Source organism: Carassius gibelio, chromosome A20 (genome assembly GCF_023724105.1).
Source record: "Carassius gibelio isolate Cgi1373 ecotype wild population from Czech Republic chromosome A20, carGib1.2-hapl.c, whole genome shotgun sequence".
NCBI classification, from domain to species: Eukaryota; Metazoa; Chordata; class Actinopteri; order Cypriniformes; family Cyprinidae; genus Carassius; species Carassius gibelio.
In genome coordinates this window covers 19614121-19638705 of record NC_068390.1, presented here as the reverse complement: position 1 = coordinate 19638705, position 24585 = coordinate 19614121, and the positions used below count along the sequence as shown (strand labels likewise).

The following is a 24585-nucleotide window of genomic DNA, read 5'->3' as shown; positions in this document are numbered from 1 at the left end:
ATCCTCAATTCTCAAGAACACTGTTCTGGCATGTATCATATAAAAGCATCCCGACAAGCTGAGGGTTTCAGTTCTGTAAAAAAAAAAAAAAAAAAAAAAAATGTCCTCCAGACAGCTAACTGTAATTCAAAATTACAAAAAGTGCACAAAAACAAGAGCAGAATGTTTTCGAGAGTGAGAGATAGCATAAATGTTACACAAATATGAAAATTTGAATACAGTTAAACAGTCTTGCTACAGATATATACACCCTGTGTGCTGTTTGTGTATATAGCCATCTTTTTTGAAGGGTTCAGTCTTACAGTCATTTATAATTCAAAGCCAGGCTCTTGGTTACATCACTAAATACATTCATCCCAAACCTCTGCAATCAGACTCCCTGCAGCTTCCTTTGATAACCAACCGTAGTGCAGTCCAAACACTTAATGCCAGACCCAATATTACAGAATCACACTTGTTGCTTATAGTGGGAGGCATCCAACCGTTCAGCCTACGGTAATTGAGAACACTGCCATAACGGAGGCAATTTGAACTGCGCCTCATCACAAAGTAGGGGTCCTGAAGACCTTCACTAAAGTTACACCTCTTTTGTCCACTCTGCAAAATGGCAGTTAAGTTTCAAATTATCTTAATGCTTACAGGACACACACCATTTGCAAACATTAGCATCCCTGTCTGACTTTTCCTCAAGTGTTCATCTCCTAGTTTGCGCACTATACCTTTATGTAAAATCTTGTGCAATGAGCCATTTGTTTTCTTTCAGAGTTCATCCTGAGGCCACAAAAACAGTCATAAAACCATAACTCTGCAAAATAGGCAGCACATGAATAATGGAAATCACAGCAAGGGAATTTTAATTAATGGATTAGAAATATATACCAATTAGTGATTAAGAAAAAATATGCAATTAATAGTCCCATGCAACAAACAGTACTTGATGTATACCCCAAAACTTTTATCAACTGACAGCCTTTATAAAAAATAAAAATACGTTTCCTGTGAAGTTTAACAATTAGCAATTCTTATTCTGTTACAAAATAAACATTTTGGCATAATGATTATCTAATTATTTGATTATTTCAGTAATAAATACATTTGAATCAATTAACACCCCCCAGCCCCAGTCATTCATTTAGGAAATGGATTCAAATGTCTGATTCACGCTGTAGCAGCAGAATAATGCAGAAAACGCCAGCATTTTAATATAATATTATGCCTTCCAACTGCAGAAAATGAATGTGTGAGAACCATTAATGGAACCAGATGTCATTTGTTTACATTTATTAATAATTACTGGGACAATCATAAGTTACAAAAAAATAATAAGTCCACATATCTTTCTCTCACTGTGTTCATCTCCAATCAAGCTCTGCAATCCTCATGACATTGCCACTGTGACTTCGATGATTATGTGCTGAGAGAAAAATAGAGGCATAGAGAACACCTATGGGGTATGTGATTGCTGTTATGAAGAAGCAACTGGAAAAATGCAGGGGGGAATGTGCTCCTGGTCAAAGGACGGTCAAGCTGAGAAATAAATGCAGTTCTTAGCTGAGGAGGAGGAGGACAGAGGGAATTAAGTGAAACATGAATGAGGGAGAGAATGAGATTGAGCTGAGCATGTGACTAAAGGCAGTGAGAAGAGGAGAAAGGCAGCCCAATGTGCGCTAAGAGTAGATGTTTGTGCAAGCATTAGATGGCAGTCATGAGATATGTGTTATATCACAGTCAAAGTAGAGCTCAAACAAGCCTATAAGCATGGAGAAATACAAGATGTGAAAGGGAAATGGGGCAAATATCTACCCATGCTAACAAATACAGAACAAATATGTGCCAGTGTATGAAATATAAAAGCTGGAGGGAATAAATGTGAGACAAAGTAGAATGAAAATAAAGGCATTGCATTGTGCTTTGTCCAGCAGAGAGATCAGAACATCTAATCCTGTACTTCTGACTCTCTCATTAACTCACAGACAGAGAGCAGGTGGAATAAGAGAGGAGGAATGGAAAGTTATGGGCAAGACTGCTTGGTTCTTTGAGTGCCAGTGTGCCCCAACGGCTAAATTAAGTTTCCTGTTGATTTGTTTTGCCCACATTTGAGTGCTACAATACCAATTCAAGGTGTATAATATTAGTAGCAGTGCTATGCTTAATATGTAGATGCAACACAGATACACTCTCTAGAGCAAAAAGTAAATACTCAGACCTTGCTGTTTCAAAGGAGATGTAATGAAATGAGAGCTCATCAAAAAATGTAAATTCTCTCATCCCTTAGTCTTGTGTCATTCTAAATCAGTTTGATTGGAACACAAAACAGGACTGGCCATTCTATTTCATATGAGCAAAGTGAATGAATTCTTAAATGTTTCCACATCTTCCATTAGTCTTTGTCATTTTGGACCTAGACAGCTCCACTCCTCATTCACCTTTATTATATTGCTAGAGTGGCCAGGATATTCTTCAAAAAAAAAAAAGAAAAATTAATCTTTTGGATTCTGCAGAATAAAGTAAGTCATACAGGTCAGGGACAACATGAGAGTGAGTAAATGATGAAAGAATTTTCTTTTTTGGTGAACCGTTCCTTCAAATTTTCACTTTGGTTGTTTGTCCTAGAATTCTTTAGGAGACAAGCAAATGAAACAAATGAAAATGCAGTAAAAGAATATAAAGCTATAAAATCATTATGGATAGCACAGCTCAATTAACTCAGATAATCTAAAACATTTTGATGAGAAATGTTAAGTTCATATAGGCTGAGCTCAATATATGAAATTCTCATGACACCTGAAAATTCAGGTAGTGACATCTGTACTTTCCTAAAATCTGTATAGTGTATAAAGAACTGGCTTCAGTACAGAACTTGTTGTTAAATGTAATTAAGATTGCTCTCTCTCTCTCTCTCTCTCTCTCTCTCTTTAATGTCAACTCACAAGTGTTTTCTCATTGTTAGAGTCAAAAATATTATTAAATGCTTAAAATTTCACCCAAAAATATTTCAATTCTGGTTCTGAGACTTTTTTCAAAACATTGGTCAGGAGAAAAGAAAGAAAAAAAAGCACAAGCAAAAGTCTTTCTTGAACATGACAATGAGTTCACTGTACTAAAATGGCCCCCACAGTCCCCAGATCTCAACCCAATAGAGCATCTTTGGGATGTGGTGGAACGGGAGCTTCATGCCCTGGATGTGCATCCCACAAATCTCCATCAACTGCACGATGCTATCCTATCAATATGGGCCAAGATTTCTAAAGAATGCTTTCAGCACCTTGTTGAATCAATGCCACGTAGAATTAAGGCAGTTCTGAAGGAGAAAGGGGGTCAAACACAGTGTTAGTATGGTGTTCCTAATAATCCTTTAGGCGAGTGTACAATGCTACAGTGTTTCGCATAAACCTTTTCTCCGCTATCACCAATAGCTGTGAAATCTTCATTTTTCCTCTGCCACAACTACATTGAGACTCAGTTCACCTCACAAAAGAAACGGGCCTCTTCTGATTCAAACCTTAGATAGATTGGTGAGAGATTGCTTCATTTTTCTAAAGGAGAGCTGTCATGTTTCATGAGGCAGGTTGTTTTTACCGTGCCATCGCTGTCCGTGTTCACTGTACAGTGCAGGAGACAGCAAGAGGAGCAAACACTTCTGCAATAATTGGGAACAGGCCAAGAACTTTGGCATGGACCAGCATAAGCCGATGTGAGCCTAGTAGGACTGGAGTAAACATAAAAAGGAAGGCAGCAGGGGAGACTCTCAGTGTCTGCAGGGACTCGCACAAGAACACAAAGCATTAACATAATGAGGCTGTTGGGGTTTGCAAAAACAATCTACTTCATTGTTCTACAGGTGGAACAACATCTCCAACGGCGTCCAGCAGCCATTCCTGAGAGCCTCTATTCATTCTAAACAGGTCTGCACAAGGTCTGAGGTGATGATCGATAGAGAAAAATGACGTTTTCTCCAATTTAATATGCAAGTCTTTGCTGGCTGCTCGCCTTACACACTATATGTTGATTTTGTTGAGTCATTGTAGTGCTTTCTGGAACTCTGCTTGAATTTTATCAAACAGCGCTCTTTCACAGCCAGCAGCGGTCTCTCACTTAGAAGCGTGAAACAGAATTTGCTGAATTCTGCACTATGGTGCATTATGCGGTGTCATTATAAAAAGAGCCTATAATATGTTACGACCTAGAGTCTAATCTACTCTCTTACGGTCCCCTATACACTGTAGCTCTGACCGATTCAGAATGCCCTGTTACAGCGAGTCCATCTCAATGAACCCTTAGCAGTACAGAATCATTTTGGAAGCTCTATAGAGATTTAGATAATTATCTTTATCTGTATGTAGAAGAAATATGTGGATATGCCTTACAGTACCACTCCAGACCTTTTTTGGCACATTATTATGTCTACCATGGTACTGAATGATCACATATTCATGAACCACAGTATTTTTGTGATATGGTATTCCAAGGTACTTCAAGAAAGGTCCAAAACAATATGGCAGCTAGTGTGTAAATATAGCAAATTACATTGTGATGCAATACATAGCAATATTAAATTTGAATTACTACTGAAACAGCTGTAAACCTGTTCTGATCTCTCTCGCGTTTCGCTTTTTCATTTAATTTTGTCCACTGCTGTGAATCACAGAAGAGTCTTAAAATCTGTGTCAATGCTATCCATGTAGCAATGAACACAAACACATTATAAGAACCTGAATATTGTGAGGGGGAAAAAATTACTACTATTTTGGATATAAATGGATATAAATTGTCTTTTCCTGCAGCAGGAGTCATTCACAAGATGCACACGCAATAAAGAGCTGCTTTGTCATTGACAAACGATAGAAATTATTTGAACGTTTTGTTTTCTACAATAAACTAAGTAAACATCCACCTCATCCAGTGCTATCTATCTATCTATCTATCTATCTATATATATATATATATATATATATATATATATCCCATTATTATTTCAGTGTGAGAAATCACTGCAAACTTACAGTGTGTGAATCTGTCCGAATGAAGCAAACAATTTCAGACCTTTTTGCAAATCTGTTTGACCAATTACACCAAGAGTTATTCACGAATCTGGATTTGCTCATTCTGAAACTAAACAGCAGATAGAAAACATACAAGACTTCATTTATTATCAGAAAAAAATATACTCAAGTTGGTATACATCAATCCCATTGACAAATAAGGATTCATCAAGTAGTAGTTAGTAGTAGGTAGTTCACTGAGTGACACCCTTGGACCAGGATATTATGTCCAAAACAAAGCATAGTATCTTCTCAGTGCAACTTCATTTCAGCAATTCTGGATGATCAAGACCAATTCTTTAAAATGGCTGGGAAATTTAACTGACATGGAAATCTCTTCAGGCTTCAAGTAAAACAATATTCAGTAGACACAAGCTAAATAACTGGCTGAGGTTTCCCCAGTAACAGGTTACGAAGTGTGACAGAAACACACAAACAGGACGGCACACATATGGTTTATCACTGAGAGGCAGACTTTGTGTCAGGCTAAAGATATTCTGTTCAGCTCATGTTGGCTATATCTACTCCCTCAGCCCATCTCTTCTTCACTCCTGTCCTCATTCTCCACTTATAGCCCGCTGCCCCACTATCCTAAATTTCCAGCATCAGAAAAAAAAGCAGGTGACAGATTGTCAGGCTCAGAGAATGGAGAAATGAGGCGGGGGTGGGGTAATGTCAAGGAAGGGGATACCCCAAACCGCCTAGAAGAAAAGTGGGTTACTGGGGCTGCTGGGATTGGAGAATAACAATGTGGTGGAGACAAGACTGGAGAAACAATGGTGATGACATGTTCTGGGCCAAATGATTGTGTGAGTGTTAATGTCTGGTATTTCTCAACCGTACTTGCCAGTACAGTGTCAAAGTACATACTAACAAGGCTTGCAGGTCAGTAAGTTTTAGGTGGTGGAAAATGCTTCAAAATACCAAGATCTGACATACTTTGATTGTACAGCATTGTTCCACCAATATATGTGAGAATCATTCAAGTATGTGGTTATAATGTTTTTCTCTGTAATTTGATTAAGAACTTCAACCATAATCAAAAGAAAATGTAAATAACCATTTGTTTTTAATAACAATTTAATGCCTGCTTTTCATGGGCAGTAAAAGCACATTATTTATTATGCCAGACAAGTGACAATTTACCTCTTTTCTGTGAAAATAGAGTTAATTTGCTTAAAAGAAGGATAATTCATTGAATGCAACACTGTTTCACCTTAATCATCTGTTAAACTTGTTTTTGGGATGCAAAATTTGTTGCAGTCATTTGGTGAATTTGCCCAAGTCTGTAAAAGCAACAATGAACTCATCTGACGGCTGGTGAGCAATCTTTCCCAAGCCTTTAGAAACCTGTCCCACTTGTTTTCATTCATTCTCACAATCACCCCACTTTCCATATTAACGGTTAAAACGGACACACCTGACACGTGTTGTGTATGAGGAGTAATGATTGACAGTGTGACCTGTAACAGCCATACAAAGAATAAGCAGTAAGGAGTGTGTGTGAAATTAATACAAATGAGTTGAAAGCACACTACAGTAACTAGCCTACTAAATATTAAACTAGATTATTAACAAAAGGCAGAAATTATTCTGTCTACATTGTGTAAATCCATGAACACACAACTCATTCTGTTACAATGTGCTTGACAAATTCATAAGCTGCAGCACAAAAGTAAACCTGAAGAAAAAAAAAAAAAAAAACTTTAGCATTGCTTCAGGCACAAACTAATTTTAAGAATGACTTGTTAGTGTTGGCCAGCACAAGCTCTGTAAAGGGTCCAGCCGGCCAATCAAGCAACACTGAACATAAAGCATAAATGATCCCAGCTGCAGCCTACAACCTCTAATAGGAAAACAAACAGAGCATGACCATATTTACTGGTGCTAGACTGTGCCCATGTGCACAGACACACACTCAAAAACACACAGCTCTCCCTTAATGCAATCCTTGCAGCCAAAAATGGAGATTGCAGTTAATTTGGATGTATGACTTCTGGACCACAAGCAGAGCAGACATAAACTGGATCTGTATAATTTAAGTAACAAACAGAATATAGAATCATATATTTGAAGGTGGGATTGAAGCATCTCCTATGAGTCAAGATTAGAAACACGCCGATGATCATCAACCATAAGCTGGAACAAAAGGACAAGTGTCTCCATGCATCAACAGCTGCCCATAAGGCATACTAATGCAGCAATGATAACAAACGACTGCCCTGCTGGACGGAAATAAATCCATCAAAAATCAGATGAGGGGATAGTTTATACGGTGAACACTACAGAAGGTTAATGTGTGAATTATAATGCATTGATTAGGCACTCGTGTGAGACTACCTCAGCCAGCACGTGCTTGCTTATTGCATTTGTATGCAGGCAAAACAGTATGAAAGAGCTAGAGACCAACGGGATTTTCATATGGCAATTTACGTTTATTTAAAGAAAAACAAATTTAACGCACTAACGGAAATACAAAAATATGGACTCCAAAAACAAGGTTTGCTGCGTTTGTTGGTAACAATGAAAACAAAGGCTTGTGTGTTGTCGCCTGTAGGGGTTTTAGAGAAACTATTGCAGCTGGACAGATGCGCAATAAAGGAGCTCCACGTTTAATATTAAAGCTCTGGAGTGGAGTCAAATAAGAGACATGTGGCAAGCCGTTTTATTCCTTTAAACTTACTATTATACACTTTTAGATTACTAATACATATTTTAATTAGAATTAGTCCAATAACAACAGGTCTTTTTCGAATTTACTAGTGCCCAAATTGTTTATTCAAATAGTACTTAGTCACATTGTAATAATGACAAGTAACTATTTCATGGTACGATTTTGGATCTGTGGTTTAGTTATAAACTATTAAACTTTGACTAGTAACAATTAAATTAGGTACTAGTATCCATCTTTAGTTTACTAGTACCAATTGATCTCAGCTGTTACAAGTAACATTCTTCAGCTCACCAGTAACATTTGTTTTTGGCACATTTAATGAAACTGACGTCTTACTAGTACGATTAAAATGTTACTGGTAACAACTGGAATATACAATACTAGTAACTATTCAAATGTTGCTAGAACAACTGGAGATAGATACTAGAAACCGTTTGAATGGTTACTGGTGAATAATGAGGATTACTAACAAAAACAAATGCTAGTTAGTCTTAGTAATAAGGGTCAAAACGGCTTGCCACAGATATATGAACGCATCGTGGTCACCATCTGCCGCAGCAGGGCTCGGGCGCGAATTTGAGGGGGATGTATCGGTTCATGGGCGATCTGTGATGAGGGCTCACCTTTTTTCACATCGTTTTATCTTTTCCCCCCTTTTTAAAAGGTACAGGGTGACTTTAGTGGGGCCATTGGATCTCACAGCACAATCAAAAGGGGCGTTGTCTTTGCCAAAACATGTTAACACAAATACGCACAATCCTCCCAAAGTCCTGAAATAAAGGTAAGCAGCCCTTGCCCAAGGCATGCATAGTCCCAAGCGCTCATTCCTTCCCGGTCACCAGCGACAGCTCCTTAAGAATGCCACTGGCGTCCACGCGCCGTCTCTCGCGTATCATTTCCTCCAGGCTGCGGAACATGAGCGTGTGCGCGGTGCTCTCGGACAGGTGCACTTTCAGAAAATAGCGCTGCTCGACCGAGTGCGCCTCCCCGCCCGCTTTAAACTCCCGCTTGCCGAAACGGCACCAGGCGGCGAAACTTTCGGAGTTCGTCCAGCAAATCTCGCTGCTAGTGAGCCCCACGTGCCCGCTCGCGTTCTGCATCACCAAATCAGCCGGCAGCGGTCGGTAGCGATACCTATTGTTCACTATCCTGCCCTGCCGACCGCAGCTGATCTCAAACAAGCTGTCCTTGCGGATCTCCCCCTTGTAGAGGTGAATAACCTGGTCCTCCCGTTCAAAGATCACCCAGTGCGGGGGTTGTGCGTTGGCCACTAACTCCAGTAGATCCCCGGGTTTGCACATGGTCAATAAAGTTTTCACCGAATAAACATTCAGGTCCTCGTTCTCTCGCAGTTTGGAGTATATACATTCCTGGCAGCAGAACGCCGAGTACTCGACCTCATTGAGCGCAACCGGACCGTCTTTGCTCGGGCTGTTGTTGTCTTTAAAGCTGTCCGACTGCGATCGATCGTCCAGCTCTTCCTCCTCATCGGAAAAGAAATACGCCACGCCAACACGCAACTCGTCCTTCTCGATGCCCGATGGATCCCCGGTGGGTAGCTCGCTGTAGTTCAGGTGGGTGATCCGGTCCAGTTGGTTTCCCATCAATAACAGGGCAGAGAAGAGACATGGAATACTGCTTCTGAAATACAAAAGGGTTATGTGAGTGTCATACTAGAGAGGCGGACTAGAATTACTCTGACGCGCCCAAAAATGCTGTCTAGGTACACAGCCATAGTAAGTCACCTCACAACACAATAAACCACGCGCACCTGGGCGCGTAAACAAGCCAGTCACGCAGAGCGCGGCACAAAGAGGCAAAGGGGGATTCAGTGTTGAACTGCTCACGAAGCTCTTGTCAATAAGTTCACAACACCGCAAACGGACGCATACCTGCGTATTTCCCCACGACAATGGCTAATGGTCCTTTCTCTCCATCGGTGCGCGTGCTGTGTGTATCCCGTAAGGTCTCCAAAACAAAACGCGTTCGCCTCCCCCTTTCTTGTCCTCCAAGGTACACTGGATTCCCTAACACTTTGCACCGCCGCACTTTAAATAGTCTAGAAAACTCCGCCCCGACCAGCAGAACCTGCCCTCCTGATGGCGATTGGTTCAGAGCTCTCATGAAAAACTTAAATCTTTGCTCTGAGGTTTATAATATTACAGCCTGTTTGTGTTGTTCACAGCCTTCAAGACCCAAAGGGTTTGGCAGATTTGTAAAATGTAACAATAGCAAATCTAGGCTTGAGATTAGAGGTTAGAGATTCATTATAAGGACATGTGGTTTCTGAATGCTTGATTAGCTCTGTCAAAACAAGTTAGAGCTTTTGTTTGCTGGTGGAACACTTTATTGGCGCTGTTTTTGCTTCAGTCCATAATGTTGATTACCGATTTCCATAAAAATAGTTTTGACCGGTTCCTCATTTAATTGAGGCACTTACAATGAAAGTAAACTTGATTTAAAAAAATTAAATGTAAAATTTTATAAAAGCACACGCTTTCTTTAAAACCTAAGTATTATTTGTGATGTTGACATTTGTCATTTTGTTAATTTTGTTAAATAAATAAAAATATAAAAAGAAAAAAGGAATAATATTGACAGACACAACTTTTAATTTAAATAATGTATTAGTAAATATTTAAATTAGCATTGATAAATAATGTATCAGAAGTATGTTTTGCTGTTACTTCATGTTAATTTAACGAATGTTGACTAAGATGCAACCTTATTGTAAAGTGTTTCCTATTTACAAATTTGTCAGTTTCTTACAGAAACCCATATATTTTATATTTTTTATTTATTTAATAGAAAAGGAGGGACAAGATCAAATTATTTTTTTATGGTAAGCATTATGCCACAAATGCTGTGGACTGAGCTCAACTTGCATTGAACTGGGAATATTCTACTAACATGACCTGAATCTATATCATAGGATAGAAGCTGTTTTTCTGTCAGGTCTGGAAATTCCAGCCCTCCTGCACAAACGCACACACATATACAGTATTGACACATAAGGCATTCTCACTACCATAATATACCACACCCATACACACATATTCCCACACAAACAAGGCACTCAAATGGCAGACTTGAAGTTGGAATGATTTAGATTATAATTATTCTGCAAAGACAGATCCAATTATCCACCAATGAAATGGATTGCCATTGTCTCTCAGTAATACACCCATCTGTGATTAGACTGCATGTGTGTTTAATATGTATAGAAGCTCTGCCTATGTGTGTGATGGTGAAAGAGAGAGAGAATTTGAAAGGCAGATGCAGAGGACCCTGAAAGAATCCCGATGCTTTGGCACACACACACACACACATACATACTGTACACACTCAGGTACACAGCATACATCAGGTGTCAAGTGTGTGAATACTTGCAGTGTGTGTGCGAGAGAGCGACAGAAAAGAAATGGAAGAGAAGGATGTGAAGGAAATAAAGGGACAACACACAATATCCACAGGACTTATGCACGTTTCTTCGAAATATAGAGATGGTCTGGATTTGCAGTAAACAAGCACTCTGTAATCATATAAGAACACCAGGGAAAACAAGTCAAGCACAAACAAAGGAGAGAAGGAAAGAGGGATGAGAGGAGCAGAGGAACAGAAACCAGGTGAAAAACTGATTTTGGTAACAATGACCATGTGGCAGTCTTGCATTCAATATATCTAGCTGAAGGCTTTGAGAAAGCAGTATTTTATGGGCTTCATATAAAACGCTGCCAAGATAACTAATCATTCCCTCTATATGAGTTTAGCAGTTAGTGCATGTGAACCCATTTTGCAAACATACAGATAAACATGCTTTAATCTATCTTCTGCACTAGCAGGTAAAGATTTTTTACCTGAAAGAGCTTCTTTTGTTAGTTTTCCATAGAAAAGTGCAAATATTGTAACATGTATTGCGGTCCAAAAGTTTGAGAACATGTGACATAAGACTGAGCTGTGTCCTCAGCTCAGTCACAGATTTTTTTTTTCATATACTTCAACTGGTTTCTCAGAAGCTCTTTAGAGGGAATATTAATTAAGATTCTACTAGAAATGGTGTTGTCGGAAATGCAGACATTGGGTGCCCAGGGTGAAATGTATCTGGCTTGACCTAAAAATATCCTCTGCTCTTAAATTCTCTGTCAATAACATTGCCAGTCAGTCTCTTTCAGTCATGAGTCACAGGTTCTGAGAGCCGTGGGTGAGCGTTCCAAACCGTGCCATTGCTTTAAGGGCCCTGACCTTGCTTTAGACCCTACAGCGAGTTCAGCTTCCGTGCCAAAATGACAGTTTAATCCTCACTCTCGCAGGACACCACAGATACTTTTCTTAGACCTGCAAGAAAGAGTTGTGTTTTTGAGATGGCATTATAGATTGTGTTCCCACATCGTGTGGAGAGAGGGTATTGACAATTCTTTCACACATTTCCCTTATGGCCCTTTTGTAGAACTCCCACAACACTGTGTTATTGATGAAGCAGCTCACTGACAGTTCATTCTCATCTTCTATTCTATCAGCACTGCCATCCTTACTCACCCCATCTTTTTTCTACACTTCGATACTAATAGTAGGCCGTGCTCCCTGAGCCTTTATCTGAGCGGAATATGCTCGCAGCCCTACACCCTATCACTGCACAAATAACTATTATCATGACTGGTTTTCTTTTATGGGCCAGCTGGCTTCCATGGCATTTCATATGAGATTTTTCTTAAAGAGCCAGTAAGATGAAAATTCTAATCTTCCTATCACTGTTTATAAGTCCTGTACATTAGGTTTAAATCCATCCAAGGTTAAAAAACATTGTCATTTTGTCAAAATATCATTTTAAAATTACCTCAATTCTCAGAGATCCCCAAACGGTTCGCGCAAAGTTGTTCAAAAGATTCAGTTTCCTTAAACCCCACCTTTCGGTAGCATACTGTGTTCTGATTGGTCAACTAACATAGTCAGGTTTGATTGGTTGTTCCGCACCCACCTCCACGGTAAACTATGCGTTAGCATCTGTTTGTGGTGAATTATGTCTTATTCCTCTCATCGCGAAGCAAACAGTAATATAAAAAACTTGAACAGTCTCACTGCTTTTTTTTCTGTGTGTGTGTATTCAAGCCGCGCGCTTCAGTTTGAATCTGAATAGTGCGTTCAGCGCGGGGGCGTGGTTACTTTATCACAGAATATCTGTTTTCGGCAGCACTTGTTTAGTTGTAAAGTAGACATGTCAAGCTTTCTATAGATATCTCTCTCATGTCTCTTCGTTGAGTATTCAAGGAGTTACACTTCATTTTAAAGGGGGGGTGAAATGCTATTTCATGCATACTGAGTTTTTTACACTGTTAAAGAGTTGGATTCCCATCAATCAATCAATCAATCACCTTTATTTATATAGTGCTTTAAACAAAATACATTGCGCCAAAGCACTGAACAACATTCATTTGGAAAACAGTGTCTCAATAATGCAATAGTCCATGCTACATGGACAACAGTTTCAAAAATTAAGTTGTACGTTTAAAGGAGTATTTCTGTTCCAAAAATACTACTTCCGGTTTGTCACAAGTTTCGGAAAGTTTTTTTCGAGTATGGCTCTGTGTGACGTTAGATAGAGCAGAATTTCCTTATATAGGTCCTGAGGGCACGTCTGCCGGAAGAGCGCGCGCTCCCGTATAGCAGAGCACTGAGAGCACAACAGACTTCACTGATCAGAGCGAGAGCATCGCGAAATGTCACAAAAGGAGTGTTTTTGGTTGCCAGGGCAAGACAACCCTGCACAGATTACTAAAAGAGAAACAGCATTAAGGGACCAGTGGATGGAGTTTATTTTTACAGAGCATCAACGGAGTTGTGCAAGTGTTTGTGTTTGTTCCCCTGCATTTCGAAGATGCTTGTTTTACAAACAAGGCCCAGTTTGACGCCGGATTTGCACATCATTTATTTCTTAAAGATAATGCAGTCCCAACGTCATCAAGTCATCAAACTGCACTTTCCACATGTACAGCTTAAAAAAAAAAAAGACGACAAAGTGGAACTTAGTCATTTTACAAAACCGCTAAGCAAATATATACAGTTTCAGTACATACCACATAGAGACTGATTTCTGATGCTGCTCTTGTTCAATTTCAGCCTCTGGATCTGATTCTGGATCATAAATATACGCTGAATCTGACTGTTAGCCGTGGTTTGTTTTGGTTGGTTTTGTCCTCACAGTGTCACAGCTTCCAGACGCGCTCAACGCAAAAGCCTACTGGCGCTTGTGATTCTTTAGCTCCGCCCACACGTCACGCCACCAGCCACTCGTGTTTTTCCGGGAAAAAACGGTACAGACTATCTTTCTCTTATGAATATAATAAAACTAAAGACTTTTTGGAGTTATGAAGGATGCAGTACTACCTACTACTATAGGTACTCAAGATTAACAGGATATTGAGTGAAAACGAGCATTTCACCCCCCCTTTAATGACGTGTTTGTACATAACGATCAGCGCAGACAGGCTGCAGACAGCAGAAATACTGATAAGACGCACGGGAGAAAACAAACACATAACTTCATAATCATACTTCGCGTTGTAATTCGGAGATGTTCGTTGGTCTAAATAAAGTTGGTAATGAACCCTCTTTTATGGCCAAATGCTTTGAAAATCCCGCTGTACTCACCGAGATTAGAAAAGCAGTCATCAGTGAAATGTTTTGAACACAACAAGGATTTGTTGTACTGCTCTGGTATTGTGGTAAAAATGAATTTTAGCCATTGGTTCTTCTGATCTTCATTCTTTGGCAGTGAAAATGAAACAAACTTGTCTTTACAATTAAAACACACTGTCTCCTCGACATGATGCTATCACACCAACCAGAGCGTCTGTGTGGGGGGTGGGGCAGGTCAGAGTTCCATTTCTCCCAACACGGTAGGCGGAGATTATTATGCAAAGTGTTCCTAGTGACGTACATAGAGATGGGCAAAAGACTTGAAATCTATAACGACTCGTTTCAGCGATTCAGAGTCGACTCCTTACTTTAGAAGCCAATAACTTTATAAATCGTGTACTTTTTGGTTTAATTACTTTGCACATTGTTTACACTGATGGACAGCTACAGCATACACTGTAATACAGGTAATTTTTTATTTCCCATCTGTGTGGCTCTTTAACATCACTGAAACTTTACAGGGCCCCGGCCCTGTCCTTTCATATCCTGTCCTGCTGTGCTTCTAACCCAGTGTTTTGTGCTTATCTGCCACCGGACCCATTAGAAAGCCTGGTGAGATACTAATGAAAAACGAGAGTTCAAAATGACTGGTCATTCAGAGAGAATGAGCTAATAACTAGCTGTCAGAGAGAAGGGTTAATGCAGAAGCTGAGGTGGTGCAAGGAGGTTTAGCAGATAGACGTTTTCTTCTGAGAAAGTATGTCAGACTAACAGAGGCTGTTAAATTATAAGCTTTGGGTTGAGGCCGGTACAATGATTAAATAAATTTTCATGTCATCTGCCAAATGGAAAGTGGCTGAGGAAAAAACAGCAAGATGGCATTTTAAGCAATCCAGCTTAGCTGTGGCTTTTCTGGATGTTGAAGAGTGAACAACTTGACTAAGCGCTGACAGGAACTGGTAATTGGTGTTTCTGTTTGGCTTTACAGCAATAATTATATTGCCAGTTGTTGGTCAATGCACTTGTTTACCTTCAATAACTTTACTGATTTTTTCTCTGACACCTGTCTGGACTTTTTAACACGCTGACATTGCAAGCTCTGGTTGAGGTCAATTGTGAAACAGCATCTTCTGTAGTAAATCTGCAGAATTGTGCACCATTTAGAATTAATGACAGCCTTTTGAATTTCAACTAAATATCTTAAATGACATTAAGGTAGCAAACATGAAGCAGAATTGCTATTTGTATATATATTATTATAAATAAAATAAAATATGAGTTTGAGAGAAACTCATTTAAATGTAATTAATTTGGTCAAAGTTTATCAAAGCTGGCTTGACACAGTGTTGTCTGAAAGTTTTGAAAAAAAGTTTATAGAACTCACAAACAGATAATTTAAAATGAACAAAGGAAAACACTTCATTTCCTAGAATGCATTATCTGTTCAAATTCCTCATTCTGTCATTCCAGTTCATTCTAATTCTAGTTAAACTTTGTAGAGAGTGGCCAATTCCAACTCATGAACTGAAATTCTTCAATTCAGCATTTTGCAACCTAAAATCTTGATCTTAATTATCATCCAACAGTTACTTGTTCACCCAAGCATTTATACCCATCTGTGTGTTTAAAATGAACGCCGTGATTTTTCTTAGACTAGGGTTATATTTTGTTGTTAGCAGAACACGCAGGAGGAAATGCAGGTAGATCAGTGCATTCCATTTCCTCCGACAACATAACAGCCTTTGCCCCCTTCATCGTTTGTTCCTGTTGTTTATTCTTCCACAGATGTGCTGATCTCCTGTTCTCAGATCAGAGAGGGTCTGTGTTAGTCGCTCTGGAGGTGAAGCAGTTAGTATGTTAAAGTGTCAGCTTCGTGACATGCTCAGAGACAAGCAAAGTTAACAATTAAATGCTGTAGAACGTGGTTCTTTGTTATTCTGTGTTTGTTTGTAACACATTCTCATGTTCCACAAAGTTACTGCTTAACTTGTGACTCGTTAAACAAAAGGCTGCCTGAGTTTTGCATTCAGTTTAATGTCAGGGTTCTTTGTGGCTTTTCTGTTTGGCAGCAAAAAAAAAAAAAAAAAAAAAAAAAAATGGTGCCCAGAACATTTTGAATATGAGATTGTTATGTTTAATTGGAAGTACTAGAAGCAGGTTCAAAGTGTCTATATGTGTAATTTAGGTCATATATACCTACAGCAATACATGTATCATTGTTGTATCTTCTGGTGCTTCCAACACCCTCTAGACCCTTTTAAAATGTGTGTGCAGTACCTAAGGGATCTCATTATGTGTAGGCCATTTCTTTGATGAGGGCTTAGGGTATCTGTTAACAAGTATAATCCACCAGGACGTTGCAGGAGAATTTTATTCAGATTGAAAATGTCTTGAATATTGTGATAAATTCGATACTTGAGATGTGAATCATCCTTGGTGATTCTCCACATAAAGTTGCCATTGTTAACGCTCTGTTTACAGTATGTCCCTGAGTATCTCTCAAGGTCTGTTGCATGAGTAGCGTTGCTTTTTCTCACACTCTTATGCACCTCATTGATTACTCTGTTTACCGGAATGTTGTTTGAAAAGCATTATCTGTCTTTCTAGCCAACCATCCGTCCCAAGCCGGTTAAATGACAAAATGGGAGAAAACATGCATAGAAAGGAACTAGGGTCATGCAGAGGTCAGTCATGCAGGCAGAAGACTGCTGTGCCTCTGAATTCATTGCAGCCAGCATTTGGTGTAGCCATAAACCCACAGAAAAAAAGCTATGGCTCATTCAAGGTTTCTTGCAGTATACACTTGAGACAGCATGGGCTGAACAGCATAAAGAAATGGATTTAAACATTGTAAAAACCTCCAGGCATAAAATATGGTGAAAACTCAACTTCCATAAGATGTATTATGAGCAATTTGTAGTTTTAGATCTTTGTTATTCCATTTGTAAAGATGGCGAATCCTTTTCCTGAGTTATTTGTGATGATATAAAGTACTGTTAGCTTCATGACGCTCAAAATATGTGCTTGTTCCATCTGTGATGGGAGTGATGTCTACTGAAAAATTATCTGCACCATAATTACAACGGAATGCAATTAAATGTACCAAATGTTTAACATTGATGATTAATAACTCTGCTAGAAAAGCAAGAGTTCTTTATGATGTATTCTTTTTCTTCTTCTTCTTCTTCTTCTTCTTCTACTTCTTCTTCTTTTTTTTTTCTGCGCAGGTGGTTAATTAAAACTGCTTTGGAAAATACTTGTGGCATATTTGTCATAAATGCAGATGCGTTGCGCTGCGACTGTGAAGACTACAACAGTAGACTGTGCTCCTTACCAGATATTTCAAATTTAGAGTTTATTTTATTTTTGTTGGTTATATGTGTTACTCTGATTTTAAAAAGTTTGTCCCCCAGATTTTTACCTTCCAAAAAGTCTCCCAGTGCTTTCATTGCCCCAGGCTTGCCCTTTGAAGCTCCATACTTGAAGTGCTCTTGGGAAGCGTATATCAAAAATAATATACAAGCAAACCAGATTTACAGTAAAGACATGTATAGGATTGGAGATTAAGAATGCTGATATTCAAAATAGCTAAATATGAGTTGAAGAGAACCAGCCATACATATAAATGAGTAGAATCCCTGACTTGTCTGCTAAATAAAAGTTTAGATGTGACAGTAAATGTATTTTGAGAAAACATTTCTTAGTTGATTTATTCGTAATATGGTTGCACTTTTATGCCAAAAACTTGTAATCTGCAATAGTGTTTGCATTTTATGTAAACAGGCCTATTTGTCTCCGGCAAAGATAAATTAGGATATAAAGCTATCAGACAATCATATCTAGTTCATTTTGAAGTTGGCACATTGCTACTGAATACATTATAAAATCCTCATTACAGTTTTGTCATTATATCTAGTTGAAGACATGATTTTATGGAACAGAAAGCAAATGCAACCACAAAATAAAATAAATCAACTATTTTTACTTATTTTATAAATATTCTTCCATTTATACAGTTGTAAACACTAAAATCCACTAAGTAAATTATGCATGAATTTTTGAATCCATTTGCAAGGACACGGGTCAGTAACTTGTACAAATATAAAGCGAGCAAATAATGCCATTACTGAAACAGAGAAAATTCTTCCTATTTTGCTTTTTCTTGATACAGCTCATTTGCTGGTGGTTTTAACTTAAGCTGACATTTCTGCTCCAAAAAATTTTTTTTGTTCTTTGCAGTATTGAAATACTCTAAACTTTTAATAGCTGTTGTCAACTAAAAGTTTTTCTTACCAAACTGTCATAAGTTAAACAGTAATGTTTAACGATCTCGTAAATTTGGCTTTTTAAAAATACTTTATTCTGACTGCAGTCAGATATTTTTCATAGCTACACTGTATATCAGGCATGCATAAAACCACAACTACTTTTTATTTCTTAAGATCACACCTCAGTCTCACGCTCTCTCATCTCATACAAACGCAACCGCTTCCATTCTGCATTTCAATTATGGATTGTGTTTAAAATGACCTCAACTGAGTAGATACATTGTTGCAGTGTTTAATTTTTTTACACAGTGAAAGTTTTAGGTCGATATACAAGTGTAATATACAAGTGGACTCCCAATACATTTGTTGTATGTATTGTAATATTGTGGTCAGCCTAAGGCACACCTGTGCAATAATCATGCTGTCTAATCAGCATTTGATAAGCCACACCTGTGAGGTGGATGGATTATCTCTGCAAAGGAGAAGTGCTTACTAACAGAGATTTAGACAGATTTGAGAACAATATTTGAGAGAAATAGGCATTTTGTGTAAATAGAAAAAGTCTTAGATCTTTGAGTTAAGCTCATAAAAAATGCGGTGTGGGTGAACAAAAGTGTTGCATTTATAATATTGTTTAGTGTATAAGTAGGCCTAATAATTACTTATTCTGTTAGAGTAATGTTGTATTTTTTTCGTTACACTCATCACAGTTTTATGTATTTTATTCTTTTTAGTTGTCAGCAAAAGTTTTGTCTGAAATAAACTATAGTGATTATCTTCACAATTAATTCACCTTAAGCATTTCCTACCCTCAATTCATTTGGAAAGGTCTTGGAAAAACCTCTCTGTTCAGACTTCCTCAAGCTGTTTTCTCATAAAGCCTGCAGGACTCAATTCTTCCTCATTAGAGAGTGATGTTAAGGGCCTCCATGCTGTTGCTTATCTCATTTAAGCGATTCTCCTTCTCTATTCGTGGGAAGCCCCCTGCCTCCACCCATCTGCTGAACAGGGCTCTTGATTAGGGGCAGTGGAGAGTGAAAGGCTTATGACGTGGTGGCATCCTTGCCATGTGGTCTGAATGACTCATTCTGGAGTGAGTAACTCTCTGATCTAATCAGCAACTTCTCCAGCTTCTGCCACTGTGGGCTGAGAGGTAGCTGTGCATGTCTGCATCAGAGGAATGAAATTATTGTTTAATGGAATAGTTCAGGCAAAATGAAAATAAAATGATCAGGTCATCCAAGATGTAGATGCGTTTGTTTCTTTACTGGAACAGATTTGGGGAAATTTAGCATTACATCACTTGCTCACCAAAGGATCTTCTATAGTGAATGGGTTCCATTAGAATGAGAGTCAAAAACAGCTGATGAAAGCATTACAATAACACACAAGTCATTTGGTAAACCATTAACATCATGTGCTGCTTGTTTGTAATAAACTGAAAGACATGAAATTATTTCCTTATGAAATTAGTTCTTTATGAAGCCAAACATTTAGGAAGTCTCGCAGTGCAAATGCCATGCCACAAAACAATTGGCTTTGATCTCCTCGTGAAGCCAAACGCTCAGGAACTCTCACAATGATTTGATGAGATAGGAAGATCTGGAAGAAAGACCATTTGCTCTTTGGTCCCTTGACCCATCCTTCACCCCTTGCCACATGGTCATGGTCATTAAAAGTTGAAAGAGAAATGCCAAGAACTCAAGTTGCTATACTCTCATAAAACATTTACTATATCTTCAGAATTCACGATTGTAAACTTATCATGTTTGGTGTCATTTTAAAGGTCTTTCTGCGATTGGTAAATCGGTCACTTGTTATTTAAGTTGAATTGTATCTGCTGAGGAGGGGGGTGTGGTCCCCTTTAGGGGTCTGTGAGAATGTTTATCAATCTCCAGCAGGTGTGACCCTTGATCACCTAACCTAACAACCAAAAGGTCTTTTATGTTTGCACAACTGATTTGAGGATTTCTTTGTTGTCTGGTCTAAGTATATAAGGGGAAGTGACATAATTGCATTATCCTTTCTAAATTGATTGGCTTCTTAATGTTTAATTATGTAATTGGCATGATACAATTTTACCTGACTAATTATAAATTGTTATATTTGATTTATTCTGATCTCTGCTGAAATCATTAACACTAGTAGACTATGGGGAGGCTTTTGTTATCACAAATCTACGGTCAGGATAGGTCAAACTGAAGACTCATGAATGATAGGAGCAGTAGGCACATCATCAGAGACCTTTTGATTTCTGTCTAACACTGGTATAAGCAAATTGTCTGGGAAAGGACTAAGTGAACTACACTTTTTATCATAAGCAAGCAGTAGACTGCAGGCAAAACAGGTATTAGTCCACATCCTATGACTAGCATCAGACTGGCGAGTTTGTGATCGTAAGATCCACGTAAGGCGTGAAGATAAACGTGAGACTTTAAAGAGACATTAGTTCCCCAGTGAATGGATAAATGAAAGTATAGTGAGTCTGGAATAATCAAATATCTAAATTAATACATAGTCGACATTTGTGATCAGTTTTTAATTAGAAACAAAGTAAGTAAAAGACCGAATACGCATTAAACCTTCGACCAGTCCACTAGCAGGAGGATTCTTAAAAAACAAATTCATCATTAAGATGTTTTTACCTTCAAACTTTCGCTTCAGATGAAATACAAGTCTTCTATGCATAATATTACTTATGTGAGTTTAATGTGAGAGAACCACAGGGAATGGAATGATAGATTTGATATATCATTATTGATAAACAGTAATTGATGAACTGTAGTTGTGTCGATTACTTGTGGATTATTGTGTTGCTTTTATCAGCTGTTTGGTCTCTCATTCAGATGGCACCCATTCATTGCAGAGGGTCCATTGGATACAGATGTTGTTTCAAACCTATATGATATGTAGGACACAAAAGCACCATAAAAGTATCATTAAAAATGGTCTGTGTGATTAATACACTGTATTCTAAGTCTTTTGAATTCGTATGATAGCTTCGTGTGAAAAATGGACAAGGATAACAAGTTATGAAACAACATGTATGGAAAGACCATTTACAACTATCAATTTAATAAATGTGTAAGCAATCTCTAATTGTCCATTTCCTAGTGAAGGCTGTGGATTTTTTCCTTCCCTTCTTCCTGTCCGCATGCTTTCTCAAAGGGTAATGTCAGGATCTTGAGGTGATGTAGAGGGGTCATGGATAGGGTAAAGCACCACTGTGAAGTTTTATGGTGTCAGCAGGGTGCTGGAGTCAGAGAAACCACCTTGTTATTTAAAGGAATCATCTGAGGACAGCAAGATTGAAAAGTAAGGTGTTTTTTTTACTGGAATGAGGCTCCCTAGCTCTGTTGATGTACTAGCGTGGATATTACATGATGGTGATGATCGTTGACTCTATAAACCCACGGTGAAAGTCTGACCTCAGAGAATGAGGCTTCCTGTGCTGCTTACTAATAGATATGAGTTTTCTAAACTTTCCATCATTTGAAAGTTTAAGATGAACCCACAAAGAAATGGCCTGTCTGCTTTTAGACCAACTGTATGCTGACATTTAGTTCTCTGGAAGTTTGGATCAGTGCACTGAATTTTAGGTTAACTGTTTTGATTTGACTTTATGTTAATAAATCTTCTTATCCAAGATAGCATGCCATAAGTATTCAGCCCCAGTGTTTAGAAAAAAACACACCTTTTTTTCAGTTCTATCAAATCAGTTAATAATTATTTAAACATTATTAACATTTTCAAAATACAAAGCAAAATAACTTCTTGCAGAGCCTCATCTCCTGGTTAATTTCTGACCCTTTTCAGAATGCATTGAAAACACTGATGCAATGTCTGTGCAATTTGAACATAGATTTGGTATATTATTAAACCAGTGCATGAGCTGGGTAAAACAAATGATTAACCCATTACTAAAATGGGTTGTGTGAACCATTTATGGACTCCGGGTCAAAAAAATCTTGTTCAAAAGGGAATTTGGCAAAACCATAATTGTGGCATTTCACATGATGAAATCATTTGACATAGTTTTTGTAGTGCTTACAGATTACCTTAATAAAAGTCCTCAAAAATCATTCCCAAAATACTTAATAAGGTGAAATCTTCAAAGCTCAAGTATATTAATCATTATTATTTCAAGTCTCCAATTTCAGAGCAGAAAGTTTGAATATAGGTCGTTGTCATCGTACCACTTTCCTCTGGAGAACAGAAGAGTGAGATTCAGAGTGTATGTGTGTGTGTGTAAGTGTGAGGTCAGCACAGGGTGAAGGCTGAGTTCTTGACTCTTTTGCCAGGATAAGGAGAGTTTATTTCAGAAGCTGATTGAAAATTCCAAGTTACTGTCATTGGTCTCAGGAGCTCAGTTTAAATGCCAGAGCAGTGCGTGATAATCGTAGTGATTTCCCCTGGCAACACTCTTACACAAGAGCGCTTGGAGGTCTATGGGAAAGTCAAGTTCTGAGAAATCTCCAGCTTTTATTTGAGGTTTTGAATTAGACCAGGGCAAGATTCATGAACAACAGAACAAAGATGACCAGAAGCATGCTCTTTTGGATTTAAGGCCACATTGTGACATTTAGTGGATTGGCCTTAATTCAGTTTGCAGGAGTGAATGTTAGCCGAAATGGCATGTTGACGCATTTAGTGCTCTAACCTTGATGTGCCATTACGGTTTAAAAGTATTTGTTGAAGACTTACCACTGAGTGTGTTTGTATGTATCTCACAGCATGTCTTCTGTAATCTATGTGTTATATCTTTAAGATGCCTCTAGTCCAACGTTCTACACTAAATTGTTTTATCCATAGACGCACATACAACATGCATGCCGACCTGCACTACAGCAAACTGGGTCTTGAAATCCCTCTTTTCCCCTCTGACATTTGCAGTCAATAATCTAGAGATAATGGTGTCCTTTGAATCACAAAAAAGTGCTGTCAAACCTTTTCTAACTTGCTCTTGCTGTCTTAGTGCATCTCATGTTTTAATACCTCTCTCCTCGCTTCTCATTTTCTGCTCTTTTAATTAGTAGAAATATGGTGGAAGAAACGATAAATGAGATGCTTTGCTACAAAAGATGAAAACATGGCAGTTTCTAGCCATTTTGATGCCCTAGACAAAATCCACAGAACCCCCACCCATGGGTGTCTTTTTAAAACCAATGAAATTGGACCCACTCACTTTTACAATCTCTAATTCAGCACATATGTCTGTTCACTTTTCAGAGCACTGGCAGTCAAATCCATTCCTCTTGAGGAATGCCCTAATAAACAAAACTCCATTCCGCATTTCTGTGACTTCCACGCTGTTGCTTCCTCAATGGCAAAATAAGCTATATAGACCAAATCCACTTTTTGTACCAGGCTGTAAACATATATATTTTTTTTTGCCGTAAAGTTGGGCATTTTAAAATTGTGGGGTCTATGGGATTGACTCCCTTTTAGAGCCAGTCTCTAATGGCCAGTCGATGAATTGCAGTTTAAGTCACTTCAATATTGGTTTCAAGAGCGAGACCAGAAAGTTGCCCTTGGTTCAGAGTCCATATAAATTATTAAATTAAACTCCATTCAGTGTTTTCATTACACCGCACTCTCGTGGCACAGCAAGGTAAACAAAGCATCTTAGCATATCTACTGCTACGGTGGGTCTGTGTGCTCACATACTGTCACTAAACAAGCCGGTATATAAGTGAATGTTCATCATTTGTTTGCTTGTTGCTTTTAAAGGCATGTAGTCTTTGCTGCAGCACTGAATTACAGTTAAACTTGTATTGTTATAACGCTAACAGTTATCTGAAGTTTTTTTTTTTTTTTTAAACAGGTTTACTAGACTTTGTTGCTGAGCTAATTTTTGGAATACCTTGCTAGGTATGTGGTAACTTTTTTAACCTATAAATGCAATAGTTTAATTAAACAACTGAGGTCCACAATACAGTAAGTGGCACCTACTCTAATAAAATATTTC

General features: G+C 38.3%; 1 protein-coding gene across 2 annotated transcripts; it reads right to left on the bottom strand.

Moving 5' to 3' along the window:
* Positions 1-7456: 7456 nt before the first annotated feature.
* On the bottom strand, positions 7457-9764 carry LOC127938916 (protein LRATD1). 2 transcript variants are annotated; one of them, XM_052535832.1, is made up of 2 exons: positions 9609-9764; positions 7457-9357 (listed from the first exon to the last, which is right to left on the bottom strand). In XM_052535832.1, the coding sequence occupies exon 2, from the start codon at positions 9318-9320 to the stop codon at positions 8538-8540; it is 783 nt and encodes a 260-aa protein (XP_052391792.1). In that variant the 5' UTR covers positions 9321-9357; positions 9609-9764; the 3' UTR covers positions 7457-8537. The 2 variants fall into 2 exon arrangements, with proteins under 2 accessions (XP_052391792.1, XP_052391793.1); XM_052535833.1 differs by having other exon boundaries at positions 9462-9610.
* Between the last annotated feature and the right edge of the window lie 14821 nt (positions 9765-24585).

Bases quoted from the DNA above. Each gene is read 5' to 3' on its own strand.
- LOC127938916 (XM_052535832.1), bottom strand. From the start codon at position 9,320: ATGGGAAACCAACTGGACCGGATCACCCACCTGAACTACAGCGAGCTA.